At 37.4% G+C, this 27,814-nt stretch overlaps 1 protein-coding gene across 5 annotated transcripts in view; it reads right to left on the bottom strand.

Annotated features, from left to right (window-relative positions):
- Nucleotides 1-6,495: 6,495 nt before the first annotated feature.
- The window catches only part of USP15 (ubiquitin specific peptidase 15), a 65,945-nt gene continuing 44,626 nt past the window's right edge, over nucleotides 6,496-27,814 (bottom strand). For 3 of the 5 annotated variants that reach the window (XM_005498013.3, XM_005498012.3, XM_065048589.1), the window contains 15 exons: nucleotides 26,627-26,771; nucleotides 17,654-17,827; nucleotides 17,174-17,332; nucleotides 16,283-16,507; nucleotides 14,567-14,650; nucleotides 14,384-14,478; nucleotides 14,036-14,224; nucleotides 13,059-13,174; nucleotides 12,659-12,934; nucleotides 12,278-12,348; nucleotides 11,798-11,913; nucleotides 9,891-10,040; nucleotides 9,328-9,431; nucleotides 8,668-8,756; nucleotides 6,496-8,382 (listed from right to left, as the gene is read on the bottom strand). In XM_005498013.3, coding sequence (XP_005498070.1) covers nucleotides 8,197-8,382; nucleotides 8,668-8,756; nucleotides 9,328-9,431; nucleotides 9,891-10,040; nucleotides 11,798-11,913; nucleotides 12,278-12,348; nucleotides 12,659-12,934; nucleotides 13,059-13,174; nucleotides 14,036-14,224; nucleotides 14,384-14,478; nucleotides 14,567-14,650; nucleotides 16,283-16,507; nucleotides 17,174-17,332; nucleotides 17,654-17,827; nucleotides 26,627-26,771 — 2,179 coding nt within the window. In that variant the 3' untranslated portion in view covers nucleotides 6,496-8,196. Of the gene's footprint in view, nucleotides 8,383-8,667; nucleotides 8,757-9,327; nucleotides 9,432-9,890; nucleotides 10,041-11,797; nucleotides 11,930-12,277; nucleotides 12,349-12,658; nucleotides 12,935-13,058; nucleotides 13,175-14,035; nucleotides 14,225-14,383; nucleotides 14,479-14,566; nucleotides 14,651-16,282; nucleotides 16,508-17,173; nucleotides 17,333-17,653; nucleotides 17,828-26,626; nucleotides 26,772-27,814 lie in introns of those variants that run through there. The other 2 variants (XR_002412616.2, XR_010469522.1) reach the window with 2 other exon arrangements.

Below are 27,814 nucleotides of genomic sequence, written 5' to 3' on the forward strand. Positions count from 1 at the left end.
GATGGAGATTTTACTTGACAGTTGTTTACATTGAAAAACCCCAGGCTGGCCGTCCCTGCCGCCCTCTGAACAATCAGCGCAGCCTGAGGTCATGGTCAGAGGGCAGAGAAACTTCAGCGATGTCGCACTTCTGATCAGAATTTACTGCAATCTTCATGTCTGTTATTAGGAATTCTTGGTTTAGAAATAAAGGCATAGATGTCTCAAAGCCAAATAATTTGGATTCTAGACAGTGTTATTTGATCCAGAGCTCCTGACGGTGGATCAGCTGCACTCTTGGGACAAGTCTTTCACTGAATATCTCCTTCTCACTGCAGGATGCATGATGTAAAAATGCCCATCAAGAATGTCAGAAATACGCATTGTGCTACAGTCTGTTTGTTTTGCTGCTCTCTCATCTATTTGCCAAAAGCCTCCCCTGCGTCTTTTTAATAATTTATTTTTTATCTCTTCTTCGACTTGTATGAAAATTATAGAAATACTTCCCGACACCTAGCAGCCTACAGACAATCTACTGATCACAACACAACACTGGAGAGGAGAAGTGTGTTCCCCTGCGTAAAAATAATTCTTTTTGGCTGCTGCAGCAAAGAGGAGAATCTGCCGGATGCTTTCCTCAGGCTCTGGTGAATCCTTCTGCGAGATAATAATTCCAGACTGCAGCCCTGGGGCTGCTGAGTGATACTGTTCCTACAGGAGTTTCCACCCACTGAATAGATGTTAGGTCCTGTGCATTAGGGGCGGCCTCTGCCTACCTAGCCAACATTGCAGTAATATCTGTAAAATACAGAAGATAACTATAAATACTCACTGTGCTTACATGAGTAGCGTGGACACCAGCACACTACCTAGGTATTCTTCTTTTCTCTCACTGCCACAGCTATGCTGCCAGCATGACCAGCTTAAGTTATAGCTGACTCTGACCAGCCTAGAAAAGACTCAGGATGGCCGTGTACTTCTGAGAGTCTCCAGCACTACTTCACAAAGTCAACTGAAGTGTTACCATTAAGTTATTTTACAGGCAGTTGTTTCCATAAACTATAAGAATCAGAGCTTTCTTATGGAAGAGATCTTGTCGAAGAGCTCTTTCATGTAGAGACCTTGATTTACCTAACATGGGGGCTCTGAGCAAGCTGATCTAGTTGAAGATGTCCCTGCTCATTGTGGGGAGGGGGGTGAGCTAGATGACCTTTAAAGGTCCCTTCCAACCCAAACTATTCTATGATTCTATGTTGCACTCATCTTTGCTGCTTTATGAAGAGTGTAGACCTCTTCTTATTTCATTCAAAGGATTTTGCCCATTATATAGATATTTGTATGGCTGCATGTGTGGCTGTGTTTATAAACAGCAGTCTGAAAGAAACGTTGTTACTTAGGTTGAGTCAAAACAGATAAACAGGATGAACATACTTCTCAGGGGATTTGGAAGGCATCCAAAGAAATTCAGTCATAAGGAGCCAAATGCTTTCCTTTGTAGTAAAGCAACTGTACAGCTCACCTCCACATGCAAATATGAATTCCCAATGCAGCAGGGCTATAACATAGTATGTATCGGAGTCCTGGCTCATGTGTAAGCAGGAATGTCCATATCCAAGGATGCATGCCTGTGGCAATTTCATAGTTATTACTGGCATTTTGGGACCATTTCTAGGTGTTGTATTTGGTATTTCACAAATGGGAGCCCCTTTCTGGAACCCGCTCCCAAGGCGGGAGCCTGTCCACCTCTTCTTGCTGGTGTGGATGTGATAGGAAATTCCAGGTCTGAACACACTGTTCCAGCAGAGAGCCAAGCCCTGGAGCTACTGGATGGATCATTAAGTGAGATGTGTAAGAAGCTCATGTAAAACTTGTTCAGCCAGTCTGAGACTTTATTTCCTTTTGGCAGTATGGTCATCAGTAGATTCCAGTAGTAGGGCCTTACTTCCCTGATCCAGTCTTAGCTAACAAAACCACGCCATGGCCTAAGATGATCTGATACACAATTTAATTATAAAATTAGCAGTTAACTTTTACTAAGTATTGACCAATTCTTTAGCAAATGACTGGGCTCCTGACCAGCTCAGCCACACTTTGGTATGGGGGATACAAAAGTCTGGTGGGCTTGAGTGTCTTACTTTGTTGGAGGCAAGATCACAGAAAGCTGGGACCAGCCTTACAGACGGAGTTACAGCAAAGAACTTGACATTTGGGTGTTTTTTTGCCCTTCAGGACATTTGGAGCCTTCCTTTGTAAACCTGATCCTTAACATTAATAACACATCTACTGCTCTGGATGTTTTTCAATACATGGATACATAAGCTGCAGTTTTCTAGATGATGAGGACTCATGTCAAAATTAGTTTGGCTCTTCTATTACTGCATTATTTAAAAATGTCCTAATAACCTGTAGATTGTTTCCTTTCTAGTGGTTTTCTTTATCTTACACTAGGAAGATAAATCCATTGCTAAGAACCAAGTTACTTTTGTTTTTTTCCCACAAGGCAACCCACATCTATAAAAGATTTTAATTCTCGGTCGCCTGTTAATCACTTTTGCAGTATTTGCCTTTTATTTTATTTTTTTTTTTTAAATCGTAGGACTCTGCTTTTTTTTTTGCATTTTTTGCCTTTTTTTTTCTAGAGTGTATTTGAAATCCCATACCGCCTCCTTATTAATATTCTACAGCTACTTCTTCATAACATTCATCTGCCTGTTGATGCAGTATAGGCTTTTCCATACTCCTGCCAGTTTTCTTAGCTGTGATTCATCATTTTTACAAACATTCACATTCTGCACAATTTCTTCCTCTTTGCCATCAATTCTCTTGCTTTTATCTCCTACTGGTGTAGAATCACATTGGATTACTTGATATGTTTATTCTGGAGAGAGCGTGGAAATTTTAATCTTAAATCTGTTTTTTTTCCTTTTATTTCTAACTGCACATTTGTTCACGGAAGTTTTGGGAAAATTTTCATGGGTTAGATAAACTAAGTATGTCTATGTGGGCTTTTTATTTCAAGGAAATAATATAATGTCTGTCAAATTCTAATAATATTGTCAAATGCTACTGAGAAAATGGAGACATAATCCATCACACTTGATATTAAGGGAGCAATTGACATTAAAAAAATGAGCTGTCTAAATGACAGCCTCACACTGAGCATGGTGCTAACCAGACGGAATCCAAAGATTATAGACGGACGATAACCAAGCTCTTCCCATAATAAGTAGTTCTCCAAAGTTCTTTCTTTTCCCTCTTAATCTTTGCCACCTTATCTGAAAAATATTACAGGAACGTCTGAGGGTACATTTCCTTAAGACAACTTCTAAGGCATTATTCCCTGTACCAAAAATCAATATGTACATCTAATTTCCTCAAATTGTGCAAAAATAAGTTAATTCAACAATTCATAATCTCTTAGGAAGAAAGTTCTATTGTCTCCATCCCATCAGCTGGTTGTGATTATTGTGTAGTACCAGCATCAGAAATCCAAATATTTTTATTATGCTGGAGTAAAACTTTTCCATTGGCTTTATTGCCCAACTGTATTTGATTAACCTAAAATGTTCACAACATTTTGTTTACTGAGAGTTTGGAAAAAAAAAAACAAAACATTTTTAGCATAGAAATGATTTTATTTTACAGTAAAACTCAAAAACCTTCACTTAGTGTCAGTAGCCAGAAACTCATTGGTGGCGGAGAATTATTTACAGGAAAAGGTGTGAAAATCAAACTGCTGTTAGTGACAGTCCTAGTACACTTTTGAAAAATGTGTCTGCATCTAGGTCTCAGCTCTACAAGTTGTATTAAAGATCACGTCATAAATGTCAAAACTACACAGGACATCATTCTCACAAGATAAGGTTAATTAGACACTGCATTTAATTCATTGAGCAGCTATTAGGTCAGGCAAAAATAGCCAACATGACTAACAGGTTTTATTTGATTTTGCAAATAGAGTAGCAGTGCTGTGTAACTTTCATTGAGCTATTCACTTGTAGCCAAATTATGTTAGGGTTTATGGAAGCTGCTGTTTCCTCGCTGGAATGGGGGGTGGACAAGTCAAATAGGATGCAAATACCTTGTCCTCTTATTCAGCAAATTGCACAAGGAAACACATCCTCCTGAGCAGTCCTAAACTGTGTGTTCCTTGAATACCACTGAGAAACATTCATCTGAGTTGACAGAAGGGATGTTCTCTGTATTTGCTTTTAATAAGTATAGATGAAATAGTTAGTAACTACTGTCCCTTCTGTTTGCAGAATTTCTCCTCAGCTGAGAGACACACATTTACACAACACCCACGGCACTGTACATATTTTATACCATTGACAGATGTTGAGAACAAGCACAGCTCATCTGAATTCTTTCCAGACGCCCTTCATTGAGTTCTGGAAAACGCCTTTGTGCCACCAGAGCTGGCTGTGGATCTTGCTTCAATTGCACAATGGGTGGGTTTTAATTTTCCGTTTTTCAGGAGCCGTGTGTTTTTCAACACGGTCATGTCTGAACCGGTCATTGTGCTTTAACAGAAATTGTCATGGCAAAGCAGGGATGCTCTTCCAGTATTGCAGAGAAAGAAGGAAAAGGGGGATGTGTTTCAGTTTAGGCTGTAACTGGGGAGAAGAGTCACTTTGAGGAAATGATGATAAATTGTAGAGGTCATTTGAACAGGACTTGGTGCAGCTTCATGAGTTTGCTTTAAGTTAGTAGCAATGGTGCAGGAAGGGAAGAAAAATCATAGTGTTTTCTTCCCTGAAAGGATAGCATGGGTTTTACTCCCATTTTAGCAAATTCTTTTAACACCAGCAAGTGAAGGCCTTCCCTCAAACCACACTGAGCTCAGAAGAAACACCTACGCATTCAGGCCTCCATTCAAAATTTGTGACTTTTAAGTGGTGCCATTTGGTCTATAGAGGCAGGAACGTCCCTCTGAAAACAACAGGCTATACAGAGATTAATAAATCTCAAAGGCAAGGCAGATGGCTCAGACCAAGTCTCCATCCCAGCAGGTCACCGGCTGTGGCACTTCTGGGATCCTCCCGCCTTAACCCAGGGCTGACATTGCACCCACCACTTGCCCCCATTGGTTCTTCTGCCAGTATCGTCCCGCTCCTTGTTAAAAAGTACGGGCACAAAAGACTCCCACGCTTATCTCAGTTTCCAGATCGTTTGGTTTCAGTTTTGAACCATTAGTTCTTTGAATGTTTCTTTCCACTCCAATACCCCCTGCATGCAGTTATTTCCCGTCACATAAGGTGCCACACACACATTGAGGCACTTCCAAGTAGCGTTCTGGTAAAACACATCCTTACATCTGTTAGTGCAAAATTATTTACTCTGGGCTTTTAACTTTTTCTGCATCTCCCAGGCTACAGTCTGAACTTCTAAAAGGTAGTAACTCAAATGGTGTATTTCCCCAGGATCCTTAACACAGACCTAGGAAGATTAAATGAACTTTTTATTTCTGCTTATGCATTTTAGGGTGGACAGGTCATAAAAGCTCTTAGAGCAAACAGGCCTCACTAAATTTCTGTCTTCTCTCTCAAAGTGGTATTCTGGAGAACTCTTACTGGGAACAGGCTCCAAAAGGAAGTTCTGAATCAGATAACACTGTTTGAAGAAGAAAGCCATTTAAAAAACACCAACAAACCAGCTTGGTCAGGAATTGTGCTGGTTTTGCTTTTTGAGATTCCTTGTTTTTTGTTAGTATACTGAATGATCACTACACAAATGTAGATGGTCTAAGCCAGGGGCGTCAAACTCATTTTCACTGGGGGCCACATCAGCCTCGCAGCTGCCTTCAAAGGGCCGAATGTAATTTTAGGACTGTTTCTAAGCAGTCTCATCAGTCTCCATTTCAGACAAGGCACGGATTCTGGCAGGTTAATGAAGTGTTATGCTGTACAACACCCTTTTAAACTCTAAAGCTCTAGGCCAATGTGACATGGGACAACCCACGGGAGTATGAACATAGGGGAGCCTTTTGTGTGTGCTGTTCAAAGAGATGATCGCTTCTCTAGGATTACTTCCTCTACTCCACAGATGAATCTCATCTCTCAAGTGCTCTGATTCAAATAAGCAAGTTAAACACACAGCTTTGCAGTGGGTTACTGTATTCTACACCTAAATGCAAGGTTTTAAGCCAAAAGCTTGTATAATTTCCCCCCCACCATATGGGCTTGTCTAATCTTAAATATATAGTCTCATTTCACCAACCACCCTGGAATTACTATCTTTCCATTTGATTAATTATTGCTACAGTATTACTTCTAAAAAATAAATAATAGGTCTTTATGACTTTTTTTTTTTTTTACAGCCTTACAAATGTTTTTTTAGAGTCAGAGAATGACAGGAGAGAACTCTTTTTATATATACTATGTTTTGGAAATACTATTATTCCGTGCTGGTCATTAAATAGCCATTTTGTAACTGATAATACAAGCGTTAGACAAAAAGACTACCCGCTACCCAAACACTGTGGGCAATGAATTTGTAAGAAAATGGAAGACTAAGTAAGGCCTTGAATAGCTTTATTGAAATCTGTATAAATAAACATGCGCATTTCAAATGTAAACCCAAGTGAACTCAAGTGCAGACAAAATTTTAACCTCTGTCATGCAGGAGGTTAGTTTACATTTAAAGAAAAAAAACCTCAAAGCAGCTTTAAAATACCAGGATGGAACACCAGTTTTAATATCAAGGTATAAAGCAAAGCCATGTCCAACATACCTCATTTATATCCTGGTCAAATGCAATTTTTTAAACTTTTTAATGCTAACATAAATAAATAATTTACCAAAATGTGCACTCACAGAGTGAACTTTTATTTACAATACACAATTTATAACCTATTGTATTTGATTAGTTCAAGTGAAGAACATCATACTTTTTGCTTTTTCTTTTTTAAATTATTTGTTTAAACAGTGGGACACAGAGCAATTCTCCAGGTAGTAGATATGTGAAATGTGCCCCCGCACTTAAGAGCCCCTCTCCAAGGCAGTATTGTATACCAATCAACAATACATTCTTCCAACTAGATTAAAGGGAAAGCAGCAAATTAAAAAACTGTCACACTTATTTTGGCATCCTGGACCCCTGAACAGAGTTAACTAAAATCCAATTCAAAGTTTGTATGCCTTATATACTGTACAGGTTCTGACTCAAACATGCAAATGCCAATTCTCTTATAATGAGTTACCTTTTCAGATACGCTGTAAGGCTACGGTGAATTCCATCAGGAACACACAAAGAAAATTAACAGTCCCACCTTTAAAGTAATTCTGTTCATTAACAGTTTAAAGGCAGGGTATACTGAAAAAATTCTCATCTAAGCCCGATACACAGTCATTACTATGGATACAGAATACTATTAACTCTGACCCTATTACAGAGTAGTTTGCAAGCTGTCAAACTACAAAAACTGGGAGGAGAGAACTTACAGCACAATTTTAAATTTTGGACTGACACCAGATTAAAATTATGCATGTCTTATAAGCAAGATAACAGGAATTATGTCTGCAGAGTAGATTCCAACAAGCAACAAAGGATACTTACATTTACTTGAAAAACTTTTTGTTAATGCAGCATGAAATCCAGAACCTGTTCCACAGCAGCAGTAAGATGAACATAATATTCTGGATGCTCAACTATATCACAAAAGGTTAAAACACCTTTTCAAGCTATTTCTTCTATTGTGACCGAATTGAAAAAAAGAAATAGGGAGAAACAAAAATTTCTTGAAACAAGAAAACTACTGCTTATGTATTTATGACATTTTTACTTGTAGCCTGTGTGACAGCCTAAGGAACATGTATATAGCCATTCAGAAACTAGACTTGGCAGTAGTATTCTTGCAGTACTAAGAAAATCAATGTCAGAAATCCAAAGATTTAACATTTTAGTTATGAACTCACATCCAAAACAAAAGAAAACATAATCCATCAGAACAGCAGCAGAAAACTTAAAAGGGGTTTATTTGTGATTTCCTATATATAGCTTGTGAATACAAGACTGTAAATGCATTAGAGAGAATTTCTGTTTAAGTTTTTATTGTTTCACTTCAAGTACTGCACATGTTAAAATGTAACAAAGATTTACATTCTGTTATCTGAAACTCCCCATCTCAGATTTTTATTCTTAATTTGGTGGGCAATTTCACTCTCTCAATAGGTATCCCCAGCAGGAAAGTCTCTTTTATGGCTTCTAGTTCTTCCATTAGTTAGTATGCATACAATTTTCATTTTCTATATCATTATCATTTTCATTGCTGTCTTCATCGCTTTCTAGTGGGATGCCCGTGGCAGCTGAAGCACCTTGTTTAGTTTCCCGGTCAAGAGGGAAAAAGCCAGTTCCACTGATCGTGTCCTGTCTCTGGTAGAAGAGCACATATGCTGCTTTGGACTGTAAAAGAGACAAGTGTAATATGCTCGTGAGACTCCAGACAGAACATTTACAATCCAAGTTTTTTGTTTTCTTCCAAGTCTATAAGGTAAAATTACAAAGAAATCCAAAGCTTCCATAAAAGTTATTTTTGCATCTTGTTTTGTACTGTCCTTTGAAAGAAAGCAAATGACTGCCTGCAAATTTACTGCAAGGTTCATGATTTACTCTTCATTTTTCTTCCCTCAAGAAGAAAAGATGATCATCATCAACAGTCCCAATTTTAGAAACACAAAAGGTACTTGCCACTATTTGGTCCTCACATGCAGTGGACACACTACTGTCATCAAAGTAGTACCATTTTCCATCATCCTTATTTTTTGCAAAAGCAGTATCTAGGACAAAAAAGAACAATGTCTAAGGACTTAGTGTCTTCACAGATGTAATACAGTAAATTGCTAGAGTCTGTTACTGTCAAATACTTGACACTTAACTAACTAAAAGCTGTTACTGATATTCGACTCATAATTTAATACTTTTTTTAAGCAAAGAAAGCTTAACCAATAACATTTCCCTTCTAGACAGAATGCATACTGAGAAAAGACAGTCAAAACCCCTCAGCCACGCTTTCATTTTTCTCTCTTCTTCCGAGCAGATGCACAATGTAGAAAAATACAGAGAAGTAAGACAAAATCAGTTGTCAGACTACAGTAACTCTTAGAGAGCTCTTATATTTTCTCTTTTCGCAATATGCATAGCTGGAAGTATAAAACAACCTACAGTTATCCTTGAAAACTCATTCATATAGATTGTGTTATAATACTTGTGAATGCATTTCAAAGTAATGAAAAAAATGTCCCTCAATCATTAAAAAATGCCATTAGTTCAAAGTGATCAGTACTTAAATAAAAATAAACATGGAAAGTAAGCAGATATGGAGAATGATGATATTTGAAATCAACTTACAATGCCCTCCTCCCATTCCTCCATAGTGGTTGGAGACGGCAATCAAGTTGTAGCGGCAAGGCCCTGCATTGGGATTAATAAGGAACTCTGACATGTCCAAGTCACTGTTTAAAACAAAACAAAACAAAAAACAAAACACACACAAAAAACCAAAACACACACACACACACAAAAAAAAAAAACAACCAAAAGAAGGTCATGTTAATAATAATATTTTTAACCATTTCACATTTTGGTGGTCTTTGAACCATTTCATTTACTTCATATTCCCCACAAAAAACTCATATAGCAGACTACACTGACACGGCATCTCTCACTCTGTGAGGAGCAGACCAGGAACCAGAAATCTTAGCCAGAACTCCTGATAAGAGTTCCTCCTTACTTATCTACTATTATTATTTTTCCAAGTTCATACTTTTCACCTACAACCATTTTGTCATCAGTGTTTCCTGGATCCACACATGGAAGCTGAGAACAAAGCCATTTTACATAATTGCTGGATTAAACATGTGCCCTGGTCATGCTTTTTAGACTTCTAGCACCCAAATATTTAGGTTTCTTACTTGATCGGAAAGCCAACCAATGTATCCAACTTGTCCCTCATATATCTGCTGTAGGAAAAGCGCTTTAGATGAACTACCAGTACAGGGGGCAGTGACCACAAGTCTAACTTCTTGGTAGCTTGCTGATGTTCTTTACAGTTTGGACAATACCTAGAAGAAAAAAAAAAATCAATTAAAAATAACTCCAGTCTGTATGTATGTTAAAATACATTTCCACAGAGAAAGCCAGTAACATGGGACAACTGAATGAGCAAAAGCTGAAACAAAGACATGTATTCCATCTTCTGTTACTAATGCCATTGATATCCCTTCCAGTTTAAAACATGAGGTGCTAGTGTGCAAGTGCACTGACAGTGAAGTTCGACAGTATTTTGAACACAAAATTAAAACCCGGCAGTACAGGATTCTTGTCTCCTATACTAGTCCCTGTATCTTTAGTTGAAACTCCTCTCATTTTATAAAAAAAAAAAAAAAACAAACAACAAACCATTATGAAAACACTTCAGGACAGCTGACTATATGGAAAGCCATAAATAACTGTCATTCTTCCAAGTTTCAATTTTCAAATTCATCCACCTCCCAACCCATCCCACCTACCACTAAAAGCAGGTAACAGTGACTACTAGAACCTGAAGAACTCCTTACTAAAAAATAGTTGCCTCCCTAGTAAGCAAGAATTACACAGGCTGTGACTTGTAAATTTCTGTTCCCTACTATGCATACTTGAGTCTTTCAAGTACTAGGGCTCAAGGGAGAAGGGTAAGTAAGAACAATGCATAAAAGCAAGTCTTCTCTGAAGTAGCCCACACATATTCTACATCTTGGTATCTAGCAAGTAAACATCTATGAAAAAAAAGAGATGAGCCCTAATTAAAAAAGGGATGAACTCTCATAGATTAGACCTGCGAAGACCTGACAACTGAACAAAGAGTGTGGTTAATGACCTGTGGAGAGATCTGTCTAGTAGCAACTGCTCCAGTGCATTTTGTAGTTTAAACACTCTACTTAAAAGGTACTGCAAAAAATGGAAGCACTTCACCTTACTTGAGTTATATGGTATCTCAAATAGTCTATCCAGTGTTGTATAATCTGGCCAAGACAGGAAAAAAATCCCCATAATTTTAAGTCAGCCCCCCTACCTTGTCCGAATAAAGGAAAAATCTCTGGTGATAAAGTCTGGAAGTCTCCAAAAGACTTCACAAAAGAAAAAGTGGTAGACCCTCTTTTCAAACTTAATTCTGAGCTTCAGGTGTTGATGAAGGATCCTTATCTGCTAGAAAATTCCTGGAGAAGAAGGATCTTACAGGAGCTTCCTATAACTGTGAATATTCAGATATGATTCTAAATCATAGTTTGGAAGAACTATCAATCAGAATAAAATCTCTGCCAAAAACTTAATGTTTGGAACATGAACTGGGAGGTTTTACTCACAGCAGACATCCCTCATCTCACAAACCCTCTCGTGTAAGCACACCTCTATTTGACATAACAATGCAAGGCAAGGTAGGTATTTGCATAAAAAACTCTTCAGTATGCACCAACCTTTCTCATTTGAGAAAGGAGTATTTGTTTAAACCACTGCATTGGATTTGGCACAATATTATTTATTCACTATAGATCACAGCTCACAGACTAGAATACCTTATGGATCAGCCCCCTCCCCCTAATTCTAAATGCATTAATTATCTCCCATACAAACACAACCTTCTGTATATTGCAACAATTTTAGTTAAGCAACGGATCAAAATAGAAAACACTTTGAGAATTTTCAACTATGCTTTGAAGTACAAGATTCAAAATATCATTAAGAAATCAATTAGGTATCTCTGCTAACATTCAAGTCTGGTTTTGATTACATTTTGAGAAACACACCATAGAACATAACAATTTTATTTTTTTGTCCTTACCATGGGTCTTCAGCACCTAGTTTTTCCTTTGTTGTGAACAGCTCAATGCAATCTTTTAATTTCACAAAAGGCTTTTTGGGAGGTTTATATTCCACACTTTCATGTTTTTCAAAATCCTAAAGAGAAGTATTTCTTGAGTTAAGAGAACAAATGAAATAAAACTCATTTTAGTGATGTCGTCTTACTATAAACAGTAACTACAAAGCTCCTACATATGGAAAAACTCATCAGAAACCATTCAAGCAAAAAGCTTTCACAGCTTCAGATTTACTTCCAAATTAGTAAGCCTAAAATTTCCTAATTACTTAGATGTGTAAATGAATTTTATTTACGACAACATATTTACTACAAATAATGTGAAAAAAGATATATAGCTTGTTCTTTTGAAGACTTACAATCTCTTAGGTCACATTAATGAAGCTGTATTTTTCACATTATGTTTTATTGGTGTTGGAAAGGGGAGCAACATAAACAGCTTACCTCTGCTGCACTATCATCAAAATATCTCTTCTTCAATTCAGGATCCCAATCCAAAGCAAGGAAAGATCTTTCTAAGATTAAAAACATGTTTCTTCTTAATACTATTTCTTGCTTTACATGAAACTGTATTAATTTTGGGCAAACACTCTTCAAAATTAATTACACAATGGTAGCATGAATTTAAGATGAAAAATTGCAGCACACACAATTTCTGCATTTCTAATAATTAATTACAATAACAATTATTTATACAGAATTTACTATTGGAAAAAAAAGATATACCAAATAGTACACAGAGAGAATGAAACACTATTCTATGTAAGTGGAGTCAGAAAAAAGAATTAGAGTAAAATGCTGTCCAAGCTGTTCCCCATGACTTACCGTCAAGCCTAGGTTGCCTATCATCAAATCTAATATGCCTGGTATCATCTTTGATGTAGTTTATGTCAGTATTGCCTAAATTATTGAACTGGAATGTAAACAATCGCTTTTTGTGTCCCGTGAGTGGTTGACCTTTGCAAGTATCCTCAGTACATAATCCATTTTCAGAGTCATTGTCACCTCCAACTGAGTCTTCTGACTGGCTGTTTTCATTCTCTGAAGGAAGTTCCTGATCCTGGCTGGACTCGTCATCTTGTTCATCTGTTTCCATTTCACCTGAAACAAATGGAAGAAGGAGGAAGAAATGAGGAAGAAAAAATAATTGAAAGACACTACAGAGCTGACTTCAGTTTCAAATTGAACACAAAATACTGAAACAGTCTAGATATTCCAGTCTTACTTGGAGATCCTTCTTCGTGTATTCCATTTGGGCCATTTCCATTGATACCATGGTCCTTACAGCAATGCAGGGATCCTTCGGTGTCTTCACTTTCAGTACATGTTTTTACATATCGGCTAAATATAACAAATGAGAGCAAGAGTTAGAATCAATGGATGATTTAAAAATATTTACATTGTTCAAAGCAGATAATTAAATGGTTACAGCAAATCCATTCTAGTGTACTGTATTCCTGCACTCCTTTCTGATTTATTCTGAATGTTTTATTGACTAACATGTTTTCTGTTACAGACACATCCGAAATTCTGCTTGTCTATGATCTTGTGTTTTTGGCAGTTCTTGATTTTATGCAACTTAAATCTCAGTGTCTCTGTCCAGAAATCACTTATTTATCTGTTCATTAACCATATATATTTTTTTTTTACACAAAAAAAAATACGGGTTCACTTACTGAGAAAGTTACATCAACAGAAAATGAAGGATAGATTTTAACTGGAGGTTGTACAATTTCTTCCACATAATGACACTTATTCCAGTCTAGTTTCAGAAACTTTCTACCATGTATTTTTAAAACATAAATTAGTATATAAACTTGTATAGTAGAGACAGGAGGTATAACCATAGCAAAGAATTGGTAAAACATTTCCATTTTACCAAGCCCTAACAAACAGCTTTGTATACAGCAGAATTAATTCCCCTAAACTGACAATACAGATTGACTCTCCATGATCTTCTGAAATAGTTTTTGCATGAGGTCATGCTAAAAAAAAAAAAAAAAATCAAAACTAAAATCCAGAATAGTTCACATCAAAAAGTGGCTAAAATTTTAGATTTAGTATCTTTAACAGAAAGCAAATAAAAGGCTAAGTACTCAAATCTAACTGGCTGTTAGTAATGATGTAAAAATAAGTGCCTAGTGATTCCAACTCTTAGGATTATTCATAACAAACGTATTTTTCTTTAAACAATAACCTTACCACATTCTTAGCAGCAGCAGGTTATACAATTTATCTTCAGTATTGTTTCTAGGCACTGCTATGAGAAAAGGTTGACCAAACAGTGAAGAACCACTATGGCTGTAGCTAGTGTGCCTGCACTTTTCCCTCAAACAAACAGGAATTATAACTTGTTCTGTATCTTCTGTTCTATTGATTGGAATTTCAAATCTAAAAGAAAAACAATCAGAAATACAAAGGACAAATGTCACTTAAAAGGTTACAAAGGGAAGAAAATTTAAAATAATACAACCCCCAAGGTTTGTCTTTATGCCTAGATTTTGAACTTTTGCAAATAACTAAACAGGCTGCAAAGAGACATGTACTTACACATAAATGTCATCACGTTCCATAATATTACTTAGATTTTCATCCATGCCAAATATCCTGTGGAACCTGTGATTGTATATATCAGTAACAATCATCTAGAAAGAAAATGGAATATACATCATTAAATCAGGTTGATACGTGTCAAAATGTTTGTTGTTGTGCTTCATAAGAAATCACTCTTACCTTATCTGCAGGAACACCAGACAAAGCAGACAATGCTGTGCAAAGATCCAATATATTTCCAATTTTGGGAACAACTACTTTGTACTAAAAAAAATAAATGCCATGTTAATTTCTTAAGAGAACAAATATACATGAGAAAAAAACAACCCAAACAACTTATCACATGTTCAACATACTTCATGCACTTCTTTCAGATTCTTGAACTTAAGGTGTAAAGTATGTAAATCAACTAACACAAACTCTGAAAGCTGCTGAAGATGTAGTAGTTACGTTCACAACTTCACTCATACAAACACACACATTTTGAATGCTACATTTATTAGTTTATACAATGCCTTTTTAAATGTTATTTTACTTTCTCCATAAGAAGACTAACAGCACCAACTACTTAGATTTATATTTCAACAGCACATATTTAAGCATTTAAATCATATGCATGCTATGGGCTAGGTTCTTAAATTTGGAATACAACACACGTAGTTTACAAAGTATTGCCGGGGAAAAAAGCAATGGCAGGCAATGGGTAAAGACTGAATTCTAATTTCACATGCAGAGAGAGAACCTGACAATTAACAAATAAAACCTCTCTGTGGCTTCCCTTAGTGCTGTACACCTGCAGTTTGTAATGAAATTCCACACAGGACTCTTACCTGTTATTTGCATAATAAATAAAGACAGGATTAATTAGAAATGAGGTATTTTAACTTTGTAATGAATCGCCAAGTACAGCATGTGTTCAGTATCTTCTTAAGTCTTAGAGTTATTTAGATTTACAAGAGCTCCACTGAACCCGAGCTCTTCCCAAACTCTATTCATCGCTGCAGCACCATCTCACACATCATACACGGTCACCTTTACCTACTGTGTGTCCCTTGTGCAAACCTGTTCTCACAAATAATTAAATTTCTAGCAGGCTCATCTCCCACTAGTTACTACATGTTCATTTATCTTTGACTTCCCTAACTTATATTGCCTTTAAGAACACTCCCTTTTCCCCATTCCTTCTGATAAGACTCCGATTTCACGTGTTAAAGCCTTTTTGCAAGTCTGCCTAACTGCTCATGTCTTTCTTATTCAACCTATCCTTGCTTATCCCATAATGTACAGCTAGAACCATTTCCTCCTTATTTTGTTACCATAACCTATGTACATTGTTTCATGCCATTCTACGGTCTATAACAACATCCTTCCTAAAAAAAGGTAAAAGAGATAGCCTTTACAAAGAAATCTCATCTGAATTTTTTTCTTTTACTATTATGTACAATTAGCACAGAATAATTCAGGACTACATAATATATATAGTATGCTGCTTGCCTTTGTTTTTTTTTGCACACCTTATTACCAATATTTGCCTTTTGAGGGTCAGAAACTGAGGAATTCAGTTTGGATTAAGTGTATAAACGTTGTTTTTATAACCATACAAATTAATGGTAGAAACCCTAAGATAAAAAATTAGGAGAGCATACATTTTGAAGATTAAGAAGCGTCATTAATACAACCATAAAGAAATTACCAATATCTTCCTTGAAACTCACAGAAATATAAGAAGGTATATATCTTCTTCAGGCTTTCTAAGTAGGACTTTAGAACACATACCAGAAAACCAAAGCTTGTTGGATTTGTTTATTGTCCTTCTAAATTTAAAAAAGGTAAAGGAACTCAGGTTCATTGTTAATGCTACATGAATCAGTTTTGTACAATAACCGAGAGGCTTACCTGCATAGGCTTTGCAAGTGGATCCATTCTAACTAAATACACTTCCAAAGTGCGTTCTTTTTTCATGGGCAATGGAAGTGTCAAGTAACAAAAGGGATCAAAGGTTACAGATATCTTAGCGCATTCAGGACAAACTAGAGTGGATTTAAAAAGGCCATGAAATATATCTACAATGATGGAATCATTTCTTTTCAAATGGTTCTCCCAGGCTTCTTCAGCAACCACCTGTAATTAAAGCATGAGCTGGGTTATAACAAAGTAGTAGGAAATGAATAGAGAGAATTACTAGTAATAGTACTTGAGAGAACATTCTCAGCTACCACCTAAATATAGAAATCTCCCTCCAAAGGACTCTGTAAGATATGTTACTATCAGGATCATAGGGTAAAAGGTGTAAGGTTTTCCCAGGACAGAGATTCTGCCAGTGGTATTGCATAGTCTGAGAGAGACTTGAAGTGGCTTGAGGCAAGACAAAAGCTAAAACTAAAAATTCCATCTGAAGTAACACATACTCGTTACAAAAGAAGTTATCTACAATATGCTTGTAGCTGAATGCTAGAGGGATTTCCCTAAAGTAAGAATACTGAAGAGAGATATAAGAACAAAAGAACAGAATGGAAATAGTTTTTCCAGCTGAACTAAGCGTTGAACAAAAAGGTCTTAACTAAGCTTTAACAACCTCCCACCCCTACAATTACCTTCCAGATAAAGAGGAACTTACATGGGTACTTGAACAAGATCTCACTTTTGAAGTCTTTGCTTATTTTCTGAAATCTCTTCCAGAAAAAGTAACACATGACCAATATCCCAACCTCTCAGTGAACAATCATGTAGAAGTATCTTGCAACATGGAGCCTTGACTAAAATGAAGATCAACACCAAAAACACTACCTTGTCTGGTCTCCCATCTGCATCCTTTAACTGAATGTAAGGCTTTTTCCTAATTCGATTCAAATCCTCGTGTAATCCATCCAAGAGAAAAGCCAGTAGCTCTTGACAATCTTGTTGCTGATAACCAGAAAACTGCGGTGCAAATCGTCCCACTTGTGTCTAAAAAAAATAAATACAAATACTTCTGGTACCTTACTTGTTATAAAGAACAGAAACCTCTGAGATGCTACAGAAGAAAGTTGAAAAGGCAAAACTTATAAAATTATAAAAGATAAGCTTTTCAACGGAGACAGGAAGCCGAAACTAATTCTCAAAGAACAAAACACAAGGACAGTTGACACTTACTTAAATATACAAGTGTTTTAACAGTTAAACGAATGGACTGCATTCAAATTCTTATTGCATATTTCTGCAAGTTTTGTCTACTTAAACCACAAAACCAAATTAGCAATGTATATTCAGGTTAAATTCCTTACTGACCTTAAATGCTCTCGGGGTAACGTAGCTGTATTTTCCTGACCACATTTGCTTGATAAGCTCTGCGTAAGATTTTGCTATTTCACCTCTCATTCCTAAAGGATTGTCAAAATTCAGCTCTTCTTGGTATTTATCAGTGAGGAAGTATTCTGTAAGAGGAGGTGTGTTGCTCAGACACTGTAAACAGAAATAAGGAATTTTTAGAACAGTGATTTGAATTACTTCTAAACAAAGAATGTTTGAACTTCGTGTCTCATGCCCACACACAAAAAAAAGCAAAACCAACAACAACAAAAAAGCAGCAAAAGTCTGTCTTTCCCAGAAACAAAAAATGGTTTTAAACCAAGACTGGCTGTAGCTATCATTACAAAGTATGCAGAGATAATATTTTCCAAAAGCTTTATGTCAGAATTTATTAAACATAACAGTCCAGTCAACCACAATGTGACAACACAACTATCAGTGTTCCAAACAAACAAAAGAAGGCGGTTCTTTATACATGAATAATAGCTTTATGACACTCCTTGCTGAAAGTTGTTACAGATGCACAAAGTTTACAGGGCCTCAATGACAGACTACATATGTACTTGGAAAAGAGAGCCAATACGGCTTCTTAAATCAAATTACACCATATTCAGAACAACATGTGAGCAGAAAATAGTTGAAAACAGAGATATTATACCAGACAGACTAGACCTTGAGTTAGAATTGGTGAAGCCCTTCCTATGTTCTTCTAAATTTTGTGAAGCTGTTTAAAGCTGAAATGAGTCCAAGGAAAGCAAGGGCCTTGGTTTAGACTAAGATAAGGACTTAACGCTGCATGAGTTTGTCTATTCTGTCAGCACTTAGAGATAGCAGGATGTAATCACCGAAGTATGATTTACAATATTAAGAAACCACTTTGACTTTTTGTGTCCTACTCCTCACATTCTTTTAAACAAAAAGTTTTCCATCACTCAGAAATGATCCCCATGCCATGCCTTAGATTTAGCAAAGTTTCTTCATTAAACATTATAAGCTTTTATGCATTCTTCCTCTATTAAAGATTCCAAGAGAGGTCAAGTATTCCATCAGTCTCAGCTGCCCTTCTGCAAACGAGGGGAAGAACAAAAAATTTAGCTTTGCATACACTACTGTGTAAGCGGCAACAGTTGAAACTGGAAGAATTACAACTTCATTGAGTGGGGTAAAACAGGTTATTCCTACTTCTGCCTATCATACCTGTGTAATATTAGAAAGCAAAACCAGTCATGTACTATAGAGAGATGAGTTTCATGCCCATATCACACTCCTTTCTTTCTCTTCCTCCTCACCTAAAGCTTTCATAAGCTGTCAACCCTGCAAAAAATTGCAGGCCCTTGGACACTGAGGACCGCAAAAAGTGCATTTTTCCCCTCCATAGCAAAGAGCTTTTATTCCTAGTAATGGTGATCCAAACCCCCACCTCACAGATCTGTGTTGCCAGTTAAGAACTGACGCCTTATGGAAAGTATCAATTGAAAAAAAAAAAAGAACTCTTAGATGCAAAACAATCTACTAGACAGCAAAGTAATCATATTTATGTGCCCTGTTCAACCTACTGGTTTTGGGGTTTTTGTTCACTTGTTTTAAAACACAGACACAGGTAAATAAACAAGTATACTGACAGATGAAGAATAACAGAAATGAAAGAAGTTAAACAAATACAGTAAAACTATAGAAAACCATTCGTGAACCAAAGACGTAACAGAATGGCATTTCATTTCAGGTACTGCAGTTTCCACAAGCTTTTTTAACCAAAAAAAATTCTGTAAAGTGCTCCGTCTCTGAACCCAAATGCATCATTTAGCTACAGGATCATGGGAAAAGATGGAACAGGATGTAGAAACTCCAAGGCCAACTATGAGACAAACTACAGAAGAGAAGGATTGGTCTTCAGCATGACAAAGGTTAACACTGAAATTACAGTTCCATGTTACATTTTAAATACTTGGGGAAAAAAGGAAAAAAAAAAGATTTTTCTGTAGCAGAGCAATCTGTGGATAACAATTGTTTATGTAATCACTACCATAATCAACCCCCAAGAAAATTAGATAGGTAAGGTGACTGGACAAAATAATGCTTCACACAATTTGTGTATCAACTGTATTACGCAACACTGCATGCATTGTTGATGTCCATACACATGTGTACACACACGCTGGAAAAATACTAAACTATTGAGTCAAAAGGAGACCTAATCACCTGTAAAGACACATATAGCCTACTGTTTAGTGAGCATACTGGTAATTAGTAGGGTATAGGAGGCATTGTACAGAAAAATGAACAATAAATAATTTTTATTTTTAGTGCCTTATATATCAATGCTGTAGCCTTACTGGAATACTGTAATTCCAATACTAGACTATGATCTTGTTAGCAAGTCTACCTGCCCTATGAAACATTCATATAGGTGGAAAAATCATAACAAAAATAGTGACACTTTACTTCTCTAAATCCAGATAATTTAAGTATGGGAAAACTCTGATAAAAGAGTTTGCAAGGACTCTGATTGTTTCATTGCTAAAAAGAAAATAAAATTAATGAAGAAAGAGGGCCACCGAGATGGTAAGTGGCCTGGGAGAACTTGACCTGTGAGAAACAGCTGAAGCATTGTGACTTGTTCAGGCTGCAGAAGTGACTGTTTTAGGGACACTCAAGGGCAGCTGTCTAGTACCTACAAGGAAGTTAAGACTGAACCAGGCTCTTCACAGTTGTGCATAGTGGGAAGACAAGAAAGAAGAGGCATAAGTTGAAACAAGAGAGGTTAAGGATATAATGAAAAAGTTTTCATTGTAAGAACAGTCCAGCAGTGGAGCTGAGAGGCTGCACAGCCTTCCTGGAGGTTTTCAAAATCCAGCTGGATCAAGCCACAGGCAACCCCATCTGACCTCAGAGCTGATGTTCTTTTGAGCAGGTTGCACTAGAAACCTCTTGAAGTTCCTTCTAACCCAAATTATCCTATGATCTTCAGGTAATGAGGAAACATTTATTTACATCCCATAAGTGATATTACATAGAAATAATGATAAAAATAAAATTTCAAAGCAAACATCCTTACCTATTATGCCAGGGAACTGGAAAAATGAGATGCAGACAATAAGATCATGAAATTGAGCTAAAAATTGAGTGTTCCTGTAAGTATCATGGTTCTTCAGCTATTCTACTTATAAATTGCATGCAAGGCACATAGAAATTTTGCATTTTGACATTCTAATAAAAGATGAAGAGCTGACTGACTGAAAGAAAGATCCAAGTAATAGGAGAAAAAGTGAATTACTTTACACCTGTCTATCTGACTTTTGTCTGAAGTGCTTAGTGTCAGACACAGTGAAAAATGCTCAGCTAATACACCTCTTAACCCAAACTCCGTATGCCTACAGCAACTGAAACAGAGCACTAAAAACCAAATCACTTCAGGTTCTTGTGAAAGATGTTTTGTCTGGATAAACTCACAGCGGTAAGTAACCTGATAGAGAATGTTAATCAGCTTTCTGAAGAAAGAAAATTGCTGAAATACCCCATTGCAAAGCTCGGAACAGCTGTTGTTCAAAAGTCAAGTCACACTGATGAAAATTTTGAATCATGAAATAAAAACTTTGTGAACTCTCAGGTTTTCACTGCAAAAGAAAAAACCCCAACATTTCACACAAAGCTCTAATCACTGCTATCCCACCAAAATGGCAAAGCAATACTTCGGAAACATCTACAGGTGGCAGCACAGCAATGCTTTAGGAGATTCATATTTTTCCAATTTTTTCAGCTTAGAACATAGCCATGTACATAAGTGAATATGAATAAAACATCTATCTGCCAAATACTTTTTTTTGCTTGATATGTGTTCAAGCATTCGTAACAATATGTTTAGATAAAGTTCACAAGCACCCTTACGTCTTTCCCATTTTATTTAATGTTCAGATCTGCAAAAGCAGACATTTAGAACTTAATAATAAAAATCAAGCCTTAGGTGTTAGCACTGAATTAAAAATAGGCGCATGGGACGCACTTTCAGAAGAATCTGAAAAAAATCTATACAAAAGTTCGAATACAAACGAAATATGAAATAACACTGAATTACTGTTTTTTTTTTAAATAAGAAACAGTGAGAAGACAACAGCACTTGGGAGAAATGGTATCTTGGCCTTACTCCTGCTCAGCTTGCAGCTGTTTGTGGTAACATAAAAGACCTTACCCATCTTTTCACCATCTCTCCTGTAGTTGTCTTGAGCTTTGTAACACTGAAAGCCCCTACTTGGAAAAGCAAAGGTCTCTTTACAATTATCACTTAGAAGAACGAAGGGCCAAGCATAACCTTACAACAGACTGAAGAACTATTAATGAACTTGCAACAAAATTTAAGGAACTGCCAGGATTATCACATTTCTACCAGGTGTGGTTAAAGGGCAAAAACCTTCAGACTCTGGAGACTCCTGCAACATGTGCAAGGAACTGGCCCTGTTCTTCAAGGAACACTGGTAACAGTTCTGATGCAAACCATCTTCACTGTACATGAGATGAGAGCAAAGAGCAGCTGTCTGAGAAATAAAGTGGTTTCTGAAGCAGAAATGGCTCTTATGTGAACACTAAGGTGCTTCAATGATGTCTGGGAAGAATGAAGATGCCAGAAAAGTGGTAATCAGCAGGAGAGTGGATAAACTAAACTCTGCTTCTGCTGAAGGAAGCTACATTGATTATACTCTGCACTGACTGAAGGGAAAGGATCAAAGTAGAGCTTTTGGAATAGAACAGGAATAGAATTCAAAACTATTTAAGAGTTTAAAACTCCGCAGCAAACTATTTTGTTTAAAGAGAACAGTGATAACCGTGAACTGTCACAAAATACTTGAGGTTGGAAGGCACCTCTGGAGCTTGTCTAGTTCAATCCACCTCCTCATAGAAGGGTCACCTAAAGTAGGTTGCTTGGGACTGTGTCCTAACAGGTTTTGAGTATCTCCAAGGATGGATACTCCCTGCAAAACCTATTCCAGTGTTTCATAACCCTCACTGTAAAACAGAATTTCTTACATTTCAATAAAAGTGCCTGTGCTTCAGTTTTTACCCATTGCCTTTTGTCCTTTCAGTGGGCACCACTGAGAAAGAGTTCGGCTCAGTTTTCTTTCTTCTCCTCCGTCAGGTATTTATACCCATAAATGAGTGCTCTGGAACCTTCTCCAGGCGAGGCCCTGTCTGTCTTGTACTGGGGAGCCCAGAAGTGAACCCAGCACACCAGGGGTGTCTCACCTGTGCTGAGTGGAGGGGAAGGATCCCCTGCCTTCACCTGCTGGCCCTGCTATTCCCAGTGCAGCCCACAGGGGGTTTAGCCCAGGAGCACACTGCAGGCTCATGTCCAGCTTTTTGTGCACCAGGACCGCAGGTGCTTCTGCCAAGCTGCTTTCCATGCCCTGCCCCAGTATGTACTGGTGCCTGGGCTTATTCCTCCTCAGGACAGGTCTTTGCACTTCCTTGGACTGAACTTCATGAGGTGCTTGGCTGCCCTTTTCTTCAGCCTTTTAAGGACCACGTGAGTGGCAGCACATCCATCTGGAGTATCCATCCTCCTTCAAAATTTGTGTAATCTCCAATCTTGCTGAGGGTGCACTCTGTTCCATCATCCAGGCCAAAGCCCAGAGCACCCAATATTCCCAAGCAGAATTCCTTAGTTTGCCGTTCACATACTAGCTGGGCCCATCCTTTCATCGCTTCCAAGATCAGACAAGATCAAATGTGTTCAGAGTGCTTCAGCCACAGGCATTACACTTCTAGCCAGAATAATCCAGTGTTACTCTAATAACAGCAGGAGGTGAAATTAATGGCAAATAAGTGCAATGAATTGCATACTTTCAGTGTCATTTGAATGAACAGAAATGGCGGCAAGATGACAGTAGAAGACAAGTCTACAAGACCTTAGCATGTTAAGAACATGTCATACTTTTACGAAGGAGCACTTTCATGGATTTCTTAGATGACATTAAACTCTGAACAATACTTTTCTTGAAATATAGTAGGTGGAACTGAAAGACACTTTACACTTACTTGCTAAGAAAGCTGGCAAATAACGCATCTGAAAAAACAAGGATGTACTAAAGGTACTATGCCAAACTAAAAGCTGCCCTGCTCAATAAACACCTAATTTTCTTACACAGAGCACTGTCTTGTGAATCAGCAAAACTGTGTATATTACTTTACAAATTCTCAGAACATATTTAAAAATTCGATTCCATAGATATAACTGAAAACCAATTAAGTCAATGCTGACATGATTTAGAATGCAAACCTCAGAATTAAATCCAGTTACCAAAACGGGATCCTGATGTGAAATGTAGTAACTTTGTTAGGATGTGTAAGATTCCTAAAGGCAATACACCATGCTTATTAACTCTTACACACAAGGTTACTTTTAAATCTACATACATGCAAATTCATGTATGCCAGTTTAACAAAAGTCTGAATAAATAATCAAATTTATCCTTGTTTTTAATCAGTCTAGCCTGATGAACAGTGCGGCATTATTAAGTATTTCATTACGTATTAAGAATATTATTTTAATTGAACTTTTGAAAGACAATTCTGGTTCACACACTAGACGCAAAAATATTATTTTTCTTTACAATAGCATAATTATGCAATTCAGTAATCAAGAGAAGATACATTTAGCATTTTTACTGAGGTTGGATGCTGCAAAATGTGTGTCCCTCTCCCTTTCAGTTTCGCCCCCTTTGTGCAGCATGCTAAAATAACATTTGAATTACTTCCTGTACTGTTCAACTTCTCTTCAAGTATCCTCAAGAAAATATTTTTAGAAACAAGAGTAAACTGAATTTTATGGATGCCTTATATATGGGATAACCTTAGAATAATCCCATATACCACTAAAGACTGGGGACTGACTGGCCAGAAAGCAGCTTTGCATAATATAACCCAGTGGTCCTTTTGTGAGGGAACGTGGAAGAGAATATAACCCAGTGGTTCTTTTGTGAGGGAACGTGGAAGAGCCAGCAGAGTACCCTTGTGGGAAGGGTGGCCAGTTGTAAGCTGGGCTGTATAAGCAGCAGCAGTCAGAAGCCAGGGGAAGCAAGTCTTCCCCGCTATTTGGCACTTGTGATTGCTGCTGCTGGAGCACTGTCCTGTTCAGGCTTCTCCAGTGCAAGAGTGGAAAAGGGCCAACACCATGCTCAGGGGCTGAAGAACAAAAAACAAGGAGAGTCTGAGAGCTCAGATAATCATAGAATGCCCTGAGTTGGAAAAGACGCACAAGGATCATCGAGTCATATACAGGGAGAGGAGCTGGACAACTTTGCAGTTCACACCATGTGTCTGAGAGCGTTGCCCAGTCTCTTCTTGAACACTGTTGGGCTTGGGGCTGTGACACCTCCCTGGGGAGCCTGTTCCAGTGCTCCACCACCCTCTGGGTGAAGAACCTTTTCCTAATGTCCAGCCTAAACCTCCCCTGGCTCATCTTCCTGCCATTCCCTTGGGTTCTGTCACTGGTCGCTAAAGAGAAGAGTGCGGCACCTGCCCTTCCTCCTCCCATTGAGAGGAATCTGTATGCCATGATGAGGTCTCTTCTCAGTCTCCTCTTCTCCAGGCTGAACAAACCAAGTGACTTTAGCTGCTCCTCATATGGCTTCCTATCCAAACCCTTCAACCATCTTGGTTGCACACAGAGCTGCACACAGAGCTGCACACAGAGCTCCAGGTGAGACTGCACAGTGCAGAGCAGAGCGGGACACATTTGTTCAATCTGAAGATGACACGGCTAAGGGGCTCATTGCTGTCTCTGCAGCCACCTAATCGGTAGCTACAGCGAAGTGGAGCCAGACCCTTCTCAAAAGTGAACAGTGACAGGACTAGTGTCAATGGACACAAAGAGAAGGTGGGACCCATGATCATCCTGGGGTCCCTTCAACCCTAATTATTCCCTGATTCTGTATACAAAGGAGGGATAGAAGATCTGCACAGACTAAGAAACTCTGGAATATTTCTTCTTTTGAACAATTTTCAACAACTTCATAAATTTTGCTTAAAAATGTGTTGAAATGCCTTTTTCTCCTGAAGAGGTAGAGAAGGAATTCAACATTTTTTAAAAATTTCACCTGAAGAAAATCACAAACATGTCAGGAACCCTTGTGATGACAAAAAAGGAGACTAACTCTGAAGTATGCTTTGTTAGGATCTAGTATCTTTATAGACAGCAGGAAAATAATGTGAATAAGAACTTAAACGCACTTTTTTTTTTGACATTAGACTGCTTTGATGACAAAACATGAGTTCCAACAAGGAACCAAATCAAACTATTGGTTCCTTCTGATCATTAGTTAATCTACTACTGCACCTTCCACTTAAAAGGACCAAGCTTTTTTTGTCTTGGTAAGAGTAATACTAGATATACTAGTATTTCTCTTTCAGTTATAGCAAAGCAACAAGCTATAACATTCATGTAAAATATCTTAACCATTAAACAGCAGCTATTCAAAGGGGAAAGGTCAAAGGGAAATAAGTTCCAAGGTTCCCTGCGTGTCAACCTGTGCACTTAAAGTATATAATAAATAGTTAGGAAAAAAAAAGGCCTAGTAGTCCACTGGTCATCTACTTTTTGACATTTCAGCACTACAATCTGTACTCAAGGGCGTTTCAAAACGACAAAGTATTTTTCATGACATGCATGCACAACAATCATTACAAAAAGCAAAAAAATCACACTTAAAGTTTCACTCATGTAGAATGCTGGTCAAATCTCTTTCTGACATTGATCACCGTGTAAAAACAAGGGAAACAATGAATGCAGCTATGTAAATCAGCTCTTCTAGTATACCAATGTAGATGTATTATTTCTTCACTTTCAAACCTATCCTGCTACTTAATGGAGTCTCTTAATATTAGTTACTAAACATGGCAAAATATAACAAAATATTAGTTTCCAAATAAGAAGACAAGCTCATTTTGTTCTGAAGTACGTACCTGAATTGCTGAATTCATGAAACATGTATTCCCCAAGTTACTCAGGCCGCACAGGCCTGGCTGCTCATTGTGTCTTCCTGGTTCTGAATAATCGTAATTCTTATAAGCAGTATACGATGGGGGACAATAGTTTGAATTTTTCACACTGTAAAAAAACAAAACATCTTTTACAATGTAAACATGTATTCTATAGTTCTTTAATATATACAACTACTTTATAAACCTAAATAACTAAAAATGTTAAAGTAACTTCCGTGAACAAGAAAGGATTCTAAAGAAGTATTTAACTTTCATAATAACATTAATTTCAATTTAAAAATCACCTGAGCAAACAATCAAAATTGAATGTACTGCAGTAACTGTAATTATATCCCTACCCTTTTTTGACAGGAGCAGCTTCACAGCTTACTCTATTCTTCATTGCTCCATCAAATTTAATACACTCAGATTTTAGACACCACCAGCAGCAATCAATCATTTATGTTCCTTTTGCATCCTGCTACTGCAAGGGTGAGGTCGGTGGGAATGGGAATGCGGAGTTACAGGTGAAAGCTGAGATTTCCAAGGCCACTGTGGCATAGCTGCCTCACTGCATCAGAACGTCTATTTATAGCCGCCCTGCTAGGACAGCACAATCCAGCATGCGAATGCAGGAAAGCCTTGAGAGCTAAAAGAATGCGCAAAATGCCTTGAAACAACTTCATTATAAATCTCTATGATGCATCTGTTTGGAGAAACTGGAGAAGACTGGAATAGGTAAAATGGTAAAATTTAAAGCAATTTGTTTCCAGCTGAAATAATGCAAATACTAAATATAGAATGACCCTCAAAACAGTAAAGTAAGCACATCTGAGAACACCAGAAAGGCAAGAATCTTCTAAGAGAATGCTCCGTAATGCTACAGATGTTAGAAAAAACATCTTTAACCAGAAAGGTTAAAGTCTCTCTTAAACTATTTCAGGCATTGATCATAATGAAATCTGTGTGATAGAAGCTTTGGCTAAAGTTCAAGAGTATTTCTGCAGTCACTAAGCATTATTCACATTAGAAGCAAAACTTGAAAAAAATTTTGAAAGTCAATTGCTAAGAATGACATGGAAAAATGCACAGTGCAAAGAAACAATTCTGATAAATAACTGAGATTTATAATTGCAAAAGTCTGAGGATGCAAGTGCGCAGTGGTACACT

This window comes from Columba livia, chromosome 1 (genome assembly GCF_036013475.1).
Source record: "Columba livia isolate bColLiv1 breed racing homer chromosome 1, bColLiv1.pat.W.v2, whole genome shotgun sequence".
Lineage (NCBI taxonomy): Eukaryota > Metazoa > Chordata > Aves > Columbiformes > Columbidae > Columba > Columba livia.